The following is a 16,445-nucleotide window of genomic DNA, read 5'->3' as shown; positions in this document are numbered from 1 at the left end:
TCTTTTTGTCCCAAATCTCATTTTCTAACCAGCAAGCTGCATATTGAACCTCCTCCTCATCTTGGGACTCCTTTAGATTAATATATTTATTTAAAGGTACACATAACCATTTTTCTTTAGATCCATACCAGGGCCAATAAACAGGTCCTTCTTGAATCGTCTCCTTTGACCAAATCTCAACACTGTATTTTATCATTTTTATTTTATCTAATTTCTTTAAATTATCATCAGTGTCCCAATGTTCCAGCATTTCCCCCAAGGGACTGTTGGGAGGAATGCCTTTTATCTTGTTCTTTTCCTTCTTTGACTTCCAGGAATTCTTCCCTGCACACTGACCCATGATTCAGTAATAATTGGATTAAAATTTGGATATTTAATGAATTAACAAAATAATTCAAGTCTTATATTTAAATTAATTCCTTAATATAATAATTGGATTATAATTTAAATATTTAATGAATTACCAAAATAATTCAAGTCTTATATTTAAATTAATTCGTTAATATGGAAACCTAATAAGACTGCTGGTCTAGAATGCTAACCCAAGGTATCTCAATAATGCAGGAAAGAAACAGAATAAAACCTATGTGTAGAAACCTCAAAGAGATCGTGGGAACTAAAAAAAAAAAATGGCGGCCCGTGGGAAAATACCGTGAGAATATAAACAAGCCTCAAAGGTTACTAGAAACTGAGTGGACCCTAAAGTTTTCCAGCCCCTCTCCTTCCGTAACTTCCAACACCACCCCTTAGGGGCGTTCCACAAATTTTACGATGGCCCTCGTTAGCTGTCGTGAGAACTTTCTCTAGAATTAAGACATCTTTTACCAAGCCCTGATCGCTCCAGTGAAGTTACCAACAACACCTCAACAACTCTGCCATTTAAAACCTTCTTATATTTGAAGAAATACATAAAATCCTGACACCATACTGACAAGCTCACTCTAACACAAATACACAACCCTATCCACGTATAATACACTCCAAAACAAATAAAAGCACCTACACAAACCAAGTATTTTACATTCATACACTCTCTCCTTAATAGACGGCCTGAGGACTATTGGATGAACCTCACCTCAGGACCTCGCCTATCAAGCCTCCTGCAATCACGCGACCAAATCAATCTCTCCCCCCCCCACCCCCAAAAAATTAATATGCATATCACTGATAAAAAGTTATAAAAAAAGTATTTAGATATAACAAATATTACTAACAGAATACACCCAAGTAGTCTTGGATTCCAAATTAAAAGATAAAATTACTTAAACATATATATATAACAAAAATAAAACTTATCCCTATTTTGGCAGGTTCTAATACCTCCCTCTCACTCCTATTGAATGAGGCAGCTTCTCACAACCAGTGGCCTCGCTCTTGTCACCGCGTTGCGAGGAATTTTTCTCACTCCCTCAACGAATCCCCTGCACACAGGATTACCAGCTTGAGGCGCCGTGAGAAACTTCCCCCCTTGTGAATCCACACTCGGGATCCCTAGCTCGAGGTCCTAATCCTCCTTGGGTTGGGTACCTTACCCTTCCCGAGAAGGGCCAATCCCCTGCCCGGCAGCCACACGGACCCGATGGTCTCCGGGCAGAAGTTATCAACCTCCAACCTCAAGGGTCCTAGCTCCCCGGGTGCCAGATCTCCCTCTGATCTGCCCTGAGGAACTGCCCTCCAGGCAGCCGTGGCCGGTGAGGCTACTGTGCTCCCCGCCTCGTTGGGATCTCACCGTGTGCGCCGGTGCCCCACCCGAGAGTCCAGCAGCCCTCACACCCAGTGCCAAGCCACCCCTCGGAGCCTCCAACCGCGAAAGAACGGGAGCCTACATGGGTAAGGGCGGCAAAAAGGAACTACTCCCCCGTCTCCCCCTCCCTGGGGTCCCTAAGGGTACCACACTCGCTCGTCCACACTCGCTTCCACATTCGCTCCGGGAGCCTGCTCCACGCAGCCCCCGCTCCAACCAGCCGCCCTAACACACACACTCGCACCCCCTTATGCCTCACCCCACTCGCAATACTGACCTGCGTATCTGCAAGCCCCGCTCCCTCTCAGAGGGCTCTCCCCCTTCTGGGTTGTCGTGCTCTCAGCCGTTACCCAGGAAAGCCAGCTGCCCCTCCACGGTCTCGAAGAAATCCACAACTCCGGGTGGCAAAAATCGGCCAAACACGTCTTCTCTGGACTCGTCCTTCCTCGGGACCGCCCAGGGGGCGTGGCCTACCCGGACGAGCCTCCCAGAATTGTTGTAAACGAGACAAAGACTTTTACAGGAAAAGTCAACGCGTTTATTTGTTAACTGCTGAGAGTGGGAACCCAGGATAAGCCCAGGCTCTGCGCGACAAGCCAGAACAAAACAATGCTCCAACGAGACAGTGAGACCCACTGACCGCGCCCTTGGACCCCAAGGGCCGCAGGCGCATCCCCCCCGCCCCCTGGGTGCCGGTAGCTTTTAAAGGCTCTGGTGCCACCGGACTGGTGCATTTCTCAATCCTCGTGCTGATTGGTCCCTTTCCTGTTCCCTGGTTGGTCTATACCTCCGTGCATTCCTCACCAATCATTTTCAAACAAGTCCACTGCATTGGTTGGCTCGTTCTCCAATCACAGTCTAGGGCATCGTCCTCATCCCTTGTACCCTACGAAGCAACGTACTAGAAAGTTCCTTCTGTTAAACCCATTGGGTCCTTGTTATATCCCCATCCAGTGGCTACATTCCAGCATTACACCCGTACAGTCTCGCAACTTCCCTTCAATTAACATGTCCATCTATTCCACTCTCAGCTCCCCTCTTCTACATCCCACCCAAACAGCAATAACCAACACCCTGAAACCAATTCATTTATTACAACAGCAGCCCCTGGTTTCACGGCGCCAGCGCCGCGCGCCAAGGGGGCCGTGGCGGTGAAGGCTCTGCCACGCTCATCATGGCGGCAGAGCGGGCACCACCCACCCGACATGGCGGCCCCGGGAGGGCTCCGACCCGCCGGCGCTGCCCGCTGTGCCCCGGCAGCGGCACCGGGAGCCGCGCGGGTGGCCATCCACCCCTGTGCGGAGCGGCCCCAGGAGCCGCGGGGAGCCGCGCCTGCCCATGCGGTGACCGAGAGGCTCCCCCGCCATCGGCGGGAAGATGTCGCCCGGCTGCCCCGGAAGCGCTCGGGGAGGCGCCAACATGGCGTGGCGGTGCTGGGCCCGCGCCGGGGGCCCGCGGCCGCACAGGTACCGCCGGGACGGGGCGGGGAGGGGCAGCTGGGGCGGGCGGTGCTGACGGTTCGCGTGTTTCCCCCGCAGGCTGGCGGTGCTACTGCTGCAGCCGCGGCGGGGTTTCCGCCGGGCGCGGCCGCGGCCCGAGGAGCCCCCGGCAGCCGCCGCCGAGGCGCGGCCCGTCCCGCCACCCCCGCGCCGCAGCCTCTGCCCGCCGTCGCCCACCACGGCCACCGGCCGCCCCTCGCCGCGCCGCCTGGTCAAGCCGCTCTTGTTCGCCGTAGGGGTAAGTGGCTCCTGCGGGCCGGGTGCTGTGCCCGGCTGGGGGGAGAGCGGGTCGGCAAGGAGCATATTCCATCTGTCTCACGGGAATTCTTCTTTTCCGGGCTTCGCTTCTCAGTAAGTCAAAGTTAACGCAAGGTTGTTGGCCAAATGCTGTGGCATTGTACAGAGATAATAGAAAGTAACTTCAACTAAATCAATGGGAATATTGTAAAGGTATCCCAGTTTCATTTCATTTCAGTGAACTTAATTATTTCATTGACCAATTTTGTTTGTGAACTTTCTTGATAAAGCATCACCCCCTGCAACTGAGCATTCAGTAAACCTGAGGAAATGGCCTCAAGTTGCACCAGGAGAGATTTAGATTAGATACTAGAAAAAAATCCAAAAAAACAAAACAGAAAGGCTTGTAAGGCGTTGGAACAGGCTGCCCAGAGCAGTGGTGGAGTCACCATCCCTGAAAGTGTTCAAAAAACACGTGAATATGGCACTTGAGGGCATGGCGAAGTCAGTGGTGGTGCTGGCTTGACATTTGGACTTATGATTTTAAAGGTGTTTTCCAGCCTTAAGGACTCCGTGATTCTGTGAGTCCCGCTGGTCAGCGCAGCCGCAGCTCCCGTTGCCGTGCTTGCACCGGTCGGGGCCGAGCAGCCGGCTCGGCGTGTGGCATTAGCCCGAGATGGAGCGGTCACTGAGCCTTCACTGGTATCGCCCAGTTCACAGGCTCGGCCTTCGGGTCCGCCGCCATCTGGCAGTATGAGTCGCTCAAGTCGCGCGTCCAGACCTACTTTGAGGAAGCTCGAGCGGACTGGATGGATAAAATGCGGCCGCAGAAGAGAGGCGACTTCAGAAAGCAGGTACACGGAGCCAAGCCCGGGCTGCTCGCACAGGGGTGGATCCCTGCAGGAGCGCGAGGCACAGCCTCATCTCTCCTCTGGTGCAAGCACCGTTTGTACAACAGATACTTGTCCTGGTTTTCTGATGTGGAACTTGGAGAAATACTGGGTTCTCAACAAATTACAGTAGATAGTTGACTTACAAGGAAAACTGATAAAATTAGTTCTAGAAAACTGTAACTCAATATCACTGCAAAAGTCATAGTGGGAAAAAATAGAGAAAAATATCTTCACCCAGAAATGCAGGAAAGAGAGGTCAGTAGTAGGAATTTGTTAATCTAAACTAGGTACCATTTGCTGTTTCACCATAAAAAACCCCCCAACAAATGCTCTTGCTGTATCTTAAGTGTTCTCAAAAGTGAACGTGAATTCCCAGAGGACAGAGCTAGATTAAATTCTCAACCTTATGCTTAAGGCTTTTCAGTGCTCTGGCTACAAATGCATTTGTATTTTCTGCCTCTAAACCCATAAAAATACAAGGTTTTAGAGGGCTTTTTTACTTTGAGAGCTGACATTTCCATGCAAGTACTTTGAAGTTTAGGCAGCAAGAACAAAATAAATGCTGCAAGATTTGTTATAAATTGAGTTGGCATCCCAGAAGTATCAGTCATTTAGTTTTTAATTAAGTATACTTAAAACAAATGTAATCATTCATGTATATTCACATTTGTTTCAAGGTTATTAATGGCTTGTGATAGACAAGGCTTGATACTCTTTCAGGTCTCCTTGTCCAAGGGAAGTAGGTCTGAGTGTGGAGCTGGAGAGGCTCGGGATCCTGGATAGGATATGCAAGAGCTATTTTTCGAATGCATATTGTGCACACCAGCACTGCTGTGGAAATGGGCATGTGGGATAACCCTGATTGGCAGCTGAGCTCCATGAAGCTCCTCGCTCATGGACCCCACAAACCCCCAGTGGGCTGGGCAGAGAAGAAAAGCAAGAAAACTTGGGGATAAAGATAAAACAATCACCAAAAATTTGTTTAGTGAGAAGAGAGAAGAAAACAAGTGATGCAAAGGCCGTCACTCACAATCTCCTGTGGAAAGACCAGTGCCCAACCAGTTCATGAGAAAAATACGTTAAATTTCCTGAAATCCCCTCTTTTGAGGGAGGGTGTTATTTGGTAGGGATCTCTCTTTGGTTAGTTTGGGTCATCTGCTTGGTTGTGTCCCCTTCCAGCCTGTTGCAGCCTGCAGCAGCAGAGCGAGAAATGCAAAAGATCTTGATGTTGTACAAATACCATTCACCAAAATACAGAACATTAGGGTGTCATCAGTACTGTTTTGATCAAAAATCTAAACTACAGAACCATGTATAAGCTGCTAGAAAGAAAATTACCTCTGTCCTAGCATGCTTTCTTGCTTGGTGTATATGAACTGCAGGGGAGATTATGATCAGCACTTAATATTTTTAAATAATTGTGCCTTTATACTTTTTTTTGCCTTCAAAACCTGAAGGGGAAGATCTGGTGATTAGCTATCAAAAAAAAAAAAAACTTAACTGCCCTGTTGTTAATAGGCTTAAACTCCCAATCCCCTTCTTCAGTGGCTAAGTTCTATTTCTAAGAGTTGAGGATTCTCCCAGTGGTTTCTGAGGGTGTATAATCCTTGTATTTTAGAAAAATCATGTCTGTTCTGTGTTCTTATACTGAAGAATATCCTCTGCCACAGAATTAAAAAAAAAAAAACTGCAATGAAGTTGTTACTCTGATATCAAATAGTGAATACTTTGTTTCATACAGCATTATATCCCCTCCCTCCAACCTGCAGATAATTTTTATTACACTGTCCCCATCAATATGGTTGGAAGGTAGCAACAAAATATATGTCCAAAATGATGACAAAAGCTGAGGAAGGGAAAGGGGGGTGCAATTTGTCTGTGGGCTGACTGCGCTCAAAATAAACTTTTTTCAGGGGTTTTAAACTTGGAGGAGGGCTGGGTGAGCTGGACGCAAGGGGGAATGGATTCCATATCTTGTGAGCCATCTCTGCAAAAGTGATCCTGGCACAAAAGTGGAACCACTCAAAGGTGGGTGGTGTGATGTTAGCATTAGGGTGAGGCTTAGTCAAGGCAGGATTTATGCTATCTTTGGCTAATCTGCTAAAGTCAGCATTACGGGATAGATCTTTGTTTAATGCAAGCAGGGTAAACCCACTGGAGTTGTGTACAAGGATATAACCCCATTCTTTTTGGAGAAACTCTTCATCCACATTGGGGTATTTTATGAAAAGGAGGATAAATAGCTGTTCTTCAGTAAGGAAATGTCAACTTGAACAGCTGAAGCAATCAGAAGTAAAAAAAACTTGAAACCTATTTACTTCACAGATTTCAAACAAATGCTTTCCATTCTTAAAAACTTACAACCTTACATGACTGTTTTTGAAATTGCAAATGCTTCATGGTGGCATTGATGGACAATAATTCTGTTTCAGGTTAACAGCTGGTGGAATAGCCTGACTGAGGGTCAGCGGACTGTGACAGGTTTGTGTTAGCTTACAAGTATTAGACATTCACAGGAAGAGAAATATGGCAAACAGGTACAGTATATTAAAACAGATGGCTTTCATACCATGTTTAGGTTGTTGGGCACAAAGCATATGTAAATTTACACCTGCACATACCCTGTTTCTGCTACACTTCCTTCTCACAAACTATTTTTTGTATGCCTTAAAAAAAGTTCCTATGCATCTGTGTGAGAGAGTGTGGAGGATTATCTAGAATCCTCCCCCAGAGATATTTTTCTCAAGAATTATGAAAAACAGCAAATGCTTTTAGAAGAAATAGGTGTATATATTCCACTGAACTGTGGAAATTAACTTCCCTAATAGTTACATGTTTGCAGTATGACATGTGAAAAGTAGCAAAGACTTAGCCTTTGAGCTTTCCGTTGGTTATAATGTAGTTTTGAATGGTTAGCCTAATGCCAGTTGAAATCCCCAAGATAAATGTAATGAGTGAAATGAAATTGATGAGAACTTGGTTCAAATCCAATAGCTGAGCCCTATCTCCTGTTACATATTCTACATTAGGTATTTACTGAATCTGTATTAGCAAATTGTTAGCACAAGGTTACTTAAATGCTATTTCTCTGCCATTTACCTTTTCTACATTTTGGAAAAAAAATTTCAACCAACTTACTAACTCTTTGAAGTGTTAACTTCCAGTTTTAAGACTAGATTGCATAAGTGCTGAATGTTTCAGGCCAAAATCATCTCAGACCACTCAACTAACAAGTGATCCCAGGAAGTTTTGTACAATGCTTTGAATTGCTTCACTGTGCAAGTCAGGTCGTGATACAGATATCGTGCTGGGGCTGTGAGGTGTGCAGTTAAATTCAAGTGTGCAGTAGATTGGTGCCATTTGGGAATAAACAACAAGAGGGCCAGGAAATGGGACCTTTTAACTGGCTCCTGTTTCATTGATTCTGCAATGGAATAGCAGTTTGAAACTGTAGCTTGAACCTTCTCAGCACAGATCTTTCTGGACTGCTGGATTCATTACACTGTATGTTAGAATGGTTGCAATTAAATGTCATATTTCTGAAAGACTTCTACTATATAAATGTAGCTTTCAGTATTTTTCATTGCTTTTTTTAAACTGTATACAAAGTAAGAAGTGGATTTTGCTTTTAATGGGATTGTGAAGAAAAAGTACAATCCTACAAGCTGCCTTTTTATATACTTGCTTTCAGTAAGCATTATGGTGTATTACATTCGTAATTTGCTTTTATACTTTTTTTTCCCCCTCTTAATAGGTATTATAGCTGCAAATGTCTTTGTATTCTGTTTGTGGAGGCTGCCTGGCATGCGACGGATTATGTTTACATATTTCACCTCAAATCCATCCTCCAGTAAGTGAACAATAATTTGGGTGACTTTCCTACACAGAGATGTAATAGAACTTCTGATCATACTGCAGAAGCTTCAGGTGGCATATGGCTTATTTAGAGCTCCATCACCCACAAGCAATCTCAGTCATGCCCAAACACATCATTCCATCTAGGCAGGAAGTGGCTTGAGGGGAAGAATGTTAGGAGTAATGGATCTGATTTTTTAAAACAAAGAAAACTGGTGCTTTTATAAATATTGTAATATCAAAACTGCCTGCTATCTGGCCTTTTCCTGCATGCAGTGGGATGCAGCTCCTACCTGAATAAAGGTGAGAGGTACTCTTCCCAGTGACAGCAGCCGAACTGCTTTCTTGGACAGAGTGCAAATCAAGCCACTCAGCAAAGGAGGAAAATAAACTGTACTACATAATGCCATTCATAAACTAGACTCAAATGTGACTGTTTCCCTCCTTTAATGTTCTGGGGGATGCAGATAGAACCATCATCAGTCACATGTATGTGTGCTTTCATTAATAGACAAGCATTAGTCTGTAGGTTGTGTACAGAGTCCTTGTTTCAAAGCTGTGCTTCGGCTTGCATTAAGAAAACCCAAACAAACCAAGCACCAACTTGGCTTTCATTGTGTGTGAAATGTATTGAAGATACTAACCTAGGGAAAAGCTTCAGTAATACTTAATGGCAGAAAAATGGGGTTTCCTTTCTACAGCAGAGAAAAGAATTAAAGGGACAAGGAGACAAAAATGTGGTCGGAAGGTACTTCCTGCTATCCTCTTAATTTCTGCTGGAAATGTGGAAACTCAACCAGTTCCCCCATGCACTCCAAAGCTAAAGAGATCTGCTACCCAGATCTGAGCATGTCACCCCAAACACTCCTATTTTAAATAAAGTTGACCTTCAAACCTGCTAATTGGCTTGTTTGCATTTTCAAGGCTGCTGTTTCAGTGAGGAGAGATAGTAGCTTTTTCAAAAAGGAAAAAACTATTTTTTCTCTGAGTTCATCTTCATTGCAAATTAATTTTATATGGCTGCTTATATATTAAAAATCTTTCACCATATACATATATAAATAAAATACCTTTTTTCTCTTTCAAAGCATAGGACACATGTCATAAGATAAATGTTTTCTATGAAACAATCCCCAGTAGGTAACTAAGACTGTTATTGCTGCTTGCATATCTTTGGGGTGTATGTTCTACCTTTCCAAAAGTCATTGCTTGGAATTTGAAATTGGTGGGTTTATCATATAGCTTGTATTTGAGAATCTAAGCGTAATTAGTTTATAGTGTGTCTTGATAAATTTGTAGTCTGCATGATGTGTAAGTTGAAGCAAATGAAAATACTGACTTCTTTATGTGCATTGCTTTTCTCTTTTGTAGGAGCCCTGTGTTCTCCCATGCTGCTCTCTACGTTTAGTCACTTCTCTCTCTTCCACATGGCAGCAAATATGTATGTTTTATGGAGTTTTTCCAGCAGCATTGTCTCTCTTCTCGGGTGTGAGCAGTTCATTGCAGTATACCTTTCTGCTGGTAATGTTAAATACTTATATTTACAACATTTAAAAAATATAAATATGTGTTCATACAAGTAAAGTGTGTGCCTGGTTAATAGATGTATGATGACAGATGGCCATTGTTCAATCCCACACATTGCTTTATACTAAATGCAGTACTACTTTGCTGCCATACAGATTTTTAGTGGGTTTAACATACCGGGCTTTGAAAGATGATAAAACCGTATCTGGTTTTAATTCCTGCTTTACTACCAAAATAAAACAGCTCTTAATACAGTCTCTTGAGATTTGCGTGACAAAAGATGACAGTTAATTTGTACTTTCTGATGCTTGTCTGCATTGCTGCCATCATTTCCAGTAGTAATGTCTCTTTTTCAGGGGTTATCTCCACTTTTGTCAGTTATGTTGCTAAAATGGCCACAGGAAGGTTTGAACCATCCCTTGGAGCTGTAAGTATCTTGGAATATGAGAGACTGATAATGATCTTTGAAGCCAATTTGAAAGCCTGCTGTATTCTTTAAGCTGCTTAAAAGCCAAGAGTATATGTGGGGTAATGGAAACTAGAAAGCTTTACCAAAGTCAAGGAACCAGGTACAAACTGGTTCTCCTGTGAAACAACTTGCCTGTTCTTCAGATCTGTTACCTCTGCTGCAGCAGCTGCCCAGAACTAACACCACTTAATGCTGAGGGCTGTAAATGAGTCCTAAACAGCAGGACCTCTTGTCCCTGAGCAGATCAGTTATGTAACTTATTGCAGAAGTGGTATTTCATAATTGTGTAGCAGTCTTCTCTAATTAAAAATAGTATACTTTAGAAAGAGGTAATGTAATCAGACAATCAAACTCAGCATGTGATCCCAGTAGAAGTTGTAGGGCATGCTGTGCAGGAAGGGCAGCACTCCTGCCAAAAGTATCACCCGATGAACAATATGAGGCAGGCTGAGGAGCTCCAGTAGCTGCCAGTTCTTTCCAAGTGTTTTTAGTAGTGGAACATTTTAAAACGCTTAACCTGCATTAAATTTGAGGTTAACCTAGACATTTGCCAGGTTTTAAAGGCTTAACTTACTATACTAAATAATTCTGATAAAAGCCCAAAGTTAGATTCTCATTATTCTATTGGAACGGAAAAAACTGTTAAGCTGTGCTGAGGTTAGGATTTTTGGAAATGCTGTCTGCGAGTTGTTCTTTTGTCTTATGAATAAATTACATCTGGAGCAAGTTACTTTTCCTTGGTCTTACTGATCTGAACTTACTGAAATTACCACACATTGCATTAGTTTACTGCATTCAGAGCCTTTCCACTGAGATTATTTCAGGGATACAAAAGCCCATGGTCAATTTAGTACAGTCCAGGGAATTACTTGTTTCATTGACAAAAGGTTCTTGTCTCTGTCTGTCTGTTATTTTCCTTGGTTTTGTACAAGCTTCAGAATGATTCCCTTCATCAGATATGTCTGTGCTAGATTAATAGTGTTAAATTTCTAGGGTTTACTTGGGAAAAAGCACATTTACATAAATCATTGTCTTAAATTCAGGAGTGACTATTTCTTAATTATATAAGAGGATTTGAAGGATGTTTTTCCCCAGTACTTATAATTTCAGATACTGAAATTAAATAGTGGTGTCATGTTTTATTTTTATTCTGAACTTTTCTGTGGTGCTTTGTACTTCGAGATTTACCACAGGGCTGCATTTGAAAATAAAAACCCAAAGGAAAACAGGTTCACATGCAGAAAAATGTATTTTCCCTTATGTAACATCTTAGCTTGCTTTGATGTGTTTTCCTGTATTTCCAGTCAGGAGCTATAATGACTGTCCTTGCAGCCGTGTGTACGAAGATGCCAGAAGCAAAACTGGCCATCATACTTCTTCCGATGTTCACATTTACAGCAGGAAGTGTAAGTGCCTTTGAACTTCAAAGAAAAGCTATTCTTAAAACATTTTCCCCATACCTTTTCAGTATCTGAGCATGTGTCCTCTTCATCTGTGTTTCTAAGCTGTTAAATTTATTTTGAAAGAGAAGAGGGGTCATGGAAGTCCTGGGGACCAATCCTGAGTTGTTGCAGCCTAGCACAGTCATTACAGCAGAGTGTGGTGAATTCAGAATTATCCTGAATTCCATTCTCTATGGGTCTGTTTCAGATCTAATCCCAAGAGGTGAAAGAAGTTGGGAGGGGGTCAGGTTCACCTGTCTGAGGAAACCTACATACACATCCTCTTCTTTCTGATGAGTGATATTTTTTATAGCAGCACTTGAAACAGGGTGATGTAAAACTGGTACGTGGTCATTAAAGAAAAATTTATCAAGATGAGAAACAGAGAATTTCACTTCTTACAGGAGATTGCATTCCAGCCCTGGAGGAATATTTGCCTCCTCTTTTGCATATCATCTTTTGATACTTTAGGAACACTGTTGGAATTAGAAGTAGGCTACTGAGACTTTTCTTTGTGTGTAGTACTGGGACTCTTTTTTTTTTGTTGTTTCATTAAGTTCTTTTATGCAGATCCACTGCCACGTTTAAGAAAAGCTTCTCATGTATATCTTAACTTGCTTTAATAAGTTAATCATCTTTGGTCCACTACTTAAAGTTGTTTTACTGCTTAAAGCAGTTAAGCCAGGTCATTCCAAGATCATGAGATTTACTACTTTTTGTAAGTGAAGCTTACAGATTTGAACAAACATTCTTAGATGAAGCCTTCATGTTTTTTCTTGCACTTCTGCATGAGTTGACCTGGGGGTTTTTGGTTTTGTTTTTTGCATGCTATCCTATAACTGCATCTTTCTTAAAAGAAGTGGCCAGGGTAGAAGTACAGGCAGAGCCACAGAGAGCATTGCCATGAGCAGTGCTCATTGCAACAGCAAAACGAGCAATATCAGCTACTGCAGTATAAACAATACTGTGGAATGATTGTAGCCCTATTATGTAATTGTATATCTAAACTTTAGACTACTTTAATCTACCTTACCTATACTGTAATGGGCTTTTAAATTAAACAAGCCAATGTAGCAATAGAGCTTCTATTCTAACACCTATGCTTAAGGAAAGAAATCCTGACTAAAGTACTATTTCATCCTTGCGTTAAATCTGTCAGTCTTTATGAAATGAGGCATTTAGTAAAACCTTGTGTATTGACAGTTCTGGTGCTTTGTGTCTCCTGAAGATGGTACACCATTGCTTATGCTGCTCTGGCTGTGGAGTTGTTCACTGTCATCTGGATATTCTACCTTCCAACAAATGTTTATATCAGATAAGATAACAGCGATGCTGCCCCACATGTTCCATCCACTAGAGGGTTGTGTTCAGGAGCACAGATGCACATAAATCTAAGCTACATCAGAATTAGAGAATGAGAATGTTGCAATTGCATCTTTTGTGGTGTCTTTTATAGCATGTACTCTTTCAAGTAATTTCTATTTCCTCCTGGCTCAAGTTTGGAATGTATTTGTAGCTTTAGAAATGAAGACTGGAAGAGGCTGAGTGTTCAAAAAGACACATTCTGCACTATTCTGTAGCTGCTCACATCTGTATTTTGACAGCACAATACAGCTGAAGACTGAGTCTCTTGTTTTAAAACTTTTTTTTTACAGTAATTGCTTTGATATAAAATTTATAGGCTGTTTTCTGACTCCAAATTTTTGCTCTGTGCTACAACAGGAAACTGTTATCATTGGCCATTTTATGCTGTGACTGATCCTGTCCGTTCCATGTTCTCTCCTTTCTAGGCTTTAAAAGCCATAATTGCATTTGACACTGCAGGGCTTGCTCTAGGCTGGAGACTTTTTGACCATGCTGCACACCTTGGGGGAGCTCTCTTTGGAATGTAAGTCTGTATTTACTGACTCTGTTCTGTATTTTAAATTAATACCATATTTTCCCCCCTTCCTATATTGCTGAAGTGCGGGGGTTTTTTTGCAAAGTTGTCTTAACTAGCAATGAATACAAGTCACTGTTACCCTTCTAGTGCTGTAAAATTTTATGGAAAACACTGTTAACAGACACTTAGAACTGAAAGAATTGAGATGAACTGCCTTAGAATCATGGATTAGATGTTAGGTGGTCCCGTAACCATAACCTGGGCTGGTTTTCTCTGTTCTGCTCTTGCCAGCACATTGAAGAGAGTCACAGGGCAGAAAAGATTCTCACAAAGCACAGAATGGACAAATTAAAATAACTTTAAAGAGCTAAAAAAAATCTTTGTCTCAGTGTTTTTCCTCTAATTGCCAATTTAGAGAGAGCTACAGAGTTAATACAAGCTCAGGCCAAATTCCTTTGAGCAGCCTCTAGTGCTGTTTTCTCAGTGTTGCTTTATTGCCTTTGTGGGGAGCCTTCCTAATTAGTAAGAACTACTAGAAACAAATTTGTAGGAAACAGTTCTGTATTGTTCCATGTTTGAACTACATTGAATTTTTCCCCTTCCACCCAATTGCATATCTATTGCTAAGTGCATTTTTTAATATTTTATGTAGGCATTTGAAAAGCCTACCTGAGATTTCACTAGGCCAGACTTAAAGGCAAACCAGTTTGTAGACCAAATTGTTTCCTATTTCTTGACTTTGGTGTCAATAAGCTCTGTGCTGTACAGTCTCCCTTTCTCCCCTTCTCTGGCATCACAAATGCATCAGATGTAGTCTTGCTGATTCATAACTGCTTTCTGTCATGATGTATCTGTATCAGCTTGTTCATTGTAATGAAGGAACAACCTGCATTGGTAATGCAGATTCACATATTAAAAGAGGATAGATAGCAGTCGCAGTAAAAGTGCTCTGGACTTGGCAAGTTTCTTGCTTTCCTCACCCACATATGTTTTACGTGTTTGTTCTATTCAATGATGATTTTAGTCACTTCATCCTGAAACAGGGCCTTATTTAGGACACATGTTGAATGACAAAGTATTTTCTATACATTACTTCCCACTTTAGAAAGCAGCTGTATGATTTGGAATGGCCAGTTCACTGGCTGCTGGCTCAAGAAAAGTGCTTTCGTTCCTCAGGACTCAGGTGTGGAGTTCAGCTTGTGAGAGAACCCTCAAACTATTTCCACGTGGTTGCTTCCCCTCATGCCTCTCCACCAAAACCTCCACTGCTTAATCACTTCTGTTGATATACATGTATTAGCATATATAATTACCAGTGAATATAAACAAAGCTAGAACACTTTGATAATCTTTAGGTGCTTATAGAAGAAAATTCATTTTGAATGGAACATGGTTGTTCTTTATGGGGCAGTTGTATTTATATAGGAGAAGAACACTTTTCCTTGGTGTTGTCAGTAAGGATTAGCACAAGCAACAGAACTGTTTTAACAGTCTTTTAAGTGGAGATAATTTTTTACATCTCTCTTAGTAGAAATCACAACAGCATGAAATTAAAGGCATGAAAACTGTGCATTCACAGGACTGAGGCAAACAAGAACACAAAGTTAACTGGAGTCAAGAGAACAAGTGGCTTACCTGTCATTTTCCAAGCATGTTGTTTTTTGTGCCTTAGTTCATCTTGTCTTCTATACTAAGTATTTACTTGGTCTTAGTGCTCAGCCTGTTTTCCCTCAGATGCAGAGAGAAGTTGCAGTTAAGTTTAACTATTATTTCTTTCCCAGGTGGTATGTGACTTACGGCCATGAGCTCATATGGAAGAACAGAGAACCACTGGTGAAAGCGTGGCATGAAATGAGGACAAAGAACACAGGAAAGGGAGGAGGTGGAAAATCTAACTGATTCTCATCCTAGAGATTCCTCGTGCCCAAGTGGTATCTTACTTGAAGACATGGGATTGAATTGGTTTTCAAGGTTTTTTGCTACTCCACATTAAGCCTCTAAGGAGCTGAAGTTTCTAATGTAACAAAATTATGTTACAAAAATGCATATCCATAGAAAATGAACTCTGACAAAAGTGGAACAATAAAGGTTTTTATCCTATTGCTTTTTGAGGTCATAGTCTGCATTACCTTTTTAAAGGTGGAATAAAACATGTTTTTCAATTAAGTGACCTAACTCTCTCTCAGAAAAAAAAACAAAAATAAAATGGGGTACAATTGGTTAATACTTAGGAAGATAAACATTTCCAAAACTGAGGACGTTAAGGGACCACACACACCACTCATACCTGCCTGATAATACAAGGTGCTTTCCTAGAAGGAAAGTGGGATTTAAATAAGGCTAATATGGTGAAGTTCAGTGTTTTTATTGTTGAAAAGATTGGATGAAATGAGGCAATGGTCTTGTTTGATTTGAAACTTGAAATAAGTGAAGCAATACTGGATTGTTTGCCAAGGCTTATGTACTGGTTTAATGGTCCAGATTTATTTGTCAGCTGTGGCTTTTCCAACTTACGTTTTTCATTTCTGTTGAGTTCCAACAAGCTTTCAGATCTTGTTAGATTTTACTACAATGATATATCCTTTTCATAATCACATGCAGGGGAAGAATGCCATACTGTGGTTTTTGACATTCTACCATGAGTTATACTGCTTTCTGTATTCTTCCAGTACATTGATTTGGGGGTGGAGGGGAGGGGGTATTCTTTAAGCTGTGCTTTCCTTTAAGGTTTTTCTAAGAATTTTAAACCTGTAACATTTGGTTCAGAATCTGCCAGTTTTAGAAAATCAGCAGCTTCAGCAAAAATAGATGAGGTGCCTGAGATCAGCAACACTGTAACCAGAAGTAACTACTAAAGTAAACCTGAGGGTGGTACCGTGACCAGTTCTCCTATTTCA

At 41.9% G+C, this 16,445-nt stretch overlaps 1 protein-coding gene across 1 annotated transcript; it reads left to right on the top strand.

The window, feature by feature from the left end:
- Positions 1-3,129: 3,129 nt before the first annotated feature.
- Positions 3,130-15,659, top strand: PARL (presenilin associated rhomboid like). The gene is made up of 10 exons (XM_069023901.1): positions 3,130-3,210; positions 3,283-3,481; positions 4,194-4,334; positions 6,806-6,854; positions 8,128-8,223; positions 9,600-9,749; positions 10,112-10,182; positions 11,529-11,630; positions 13,457-13,554; positions 15,330-15,659. The coding sequence occupies exons 1-10, from the start codon at positions 3,164-3,166 to the stop codon at positions 15,445-15,447; spliced, it is 1,071 nt and encodes a 356-aa protein (XP_068880002.1). The 5' UTR covers positions 3,130-3,163; the 3' UTR covers positions 15,448-15,659.
- The last annotated feature ends 786 nt before the right edge of the window (positions 15,660-16,445 follow it).

Source organism: Aphelocoma coerulescens, chromosome 9 (genome assembly GCF_041296385.1).
Source record: "Aphelocoma coerulescens isolate FSJ_1873_10779 chromosome 9, UR_Acoe_1.0, whole genome shotgun sequence".
Lineage (NCBI taxonomy): Eukaryota > Metazoa > Chordata > Aves > Passeriformes > Corvidae > Aphelocoma > Aphelocoma coerulescens.
Note: the sequence above shows the minus strand (reverse complement) of the source record. Positions and strands in the feature narration are given on the sequence as shown.

Excerpts from the sequence above, each read along its gene's own strand:
- PARL (XM_069023901.1), top strand. The coding sequence starts at position 3,164 with ATGGCGTGGCGGTGCTGGGCCCGCGCCGGGGGCCCGCGGCCGCACAG. Across the intron at positions 3,211-3,282 it reads GGGGGCCCGCGGCCGCACAG|GCTGGCGGTGCTACTGCTGC; the intron begins GTACCGCCGGGA and ends TTTCCCCCGCAG. Across the intron at positions 3,482-4,193 it reads CGCTCTTGTTCGCCGTAGGG|TTCACAGGCTCGGCCTTCGG; the intron begins GTAAGTGGCTCC and ends GGTATCGCCCAG.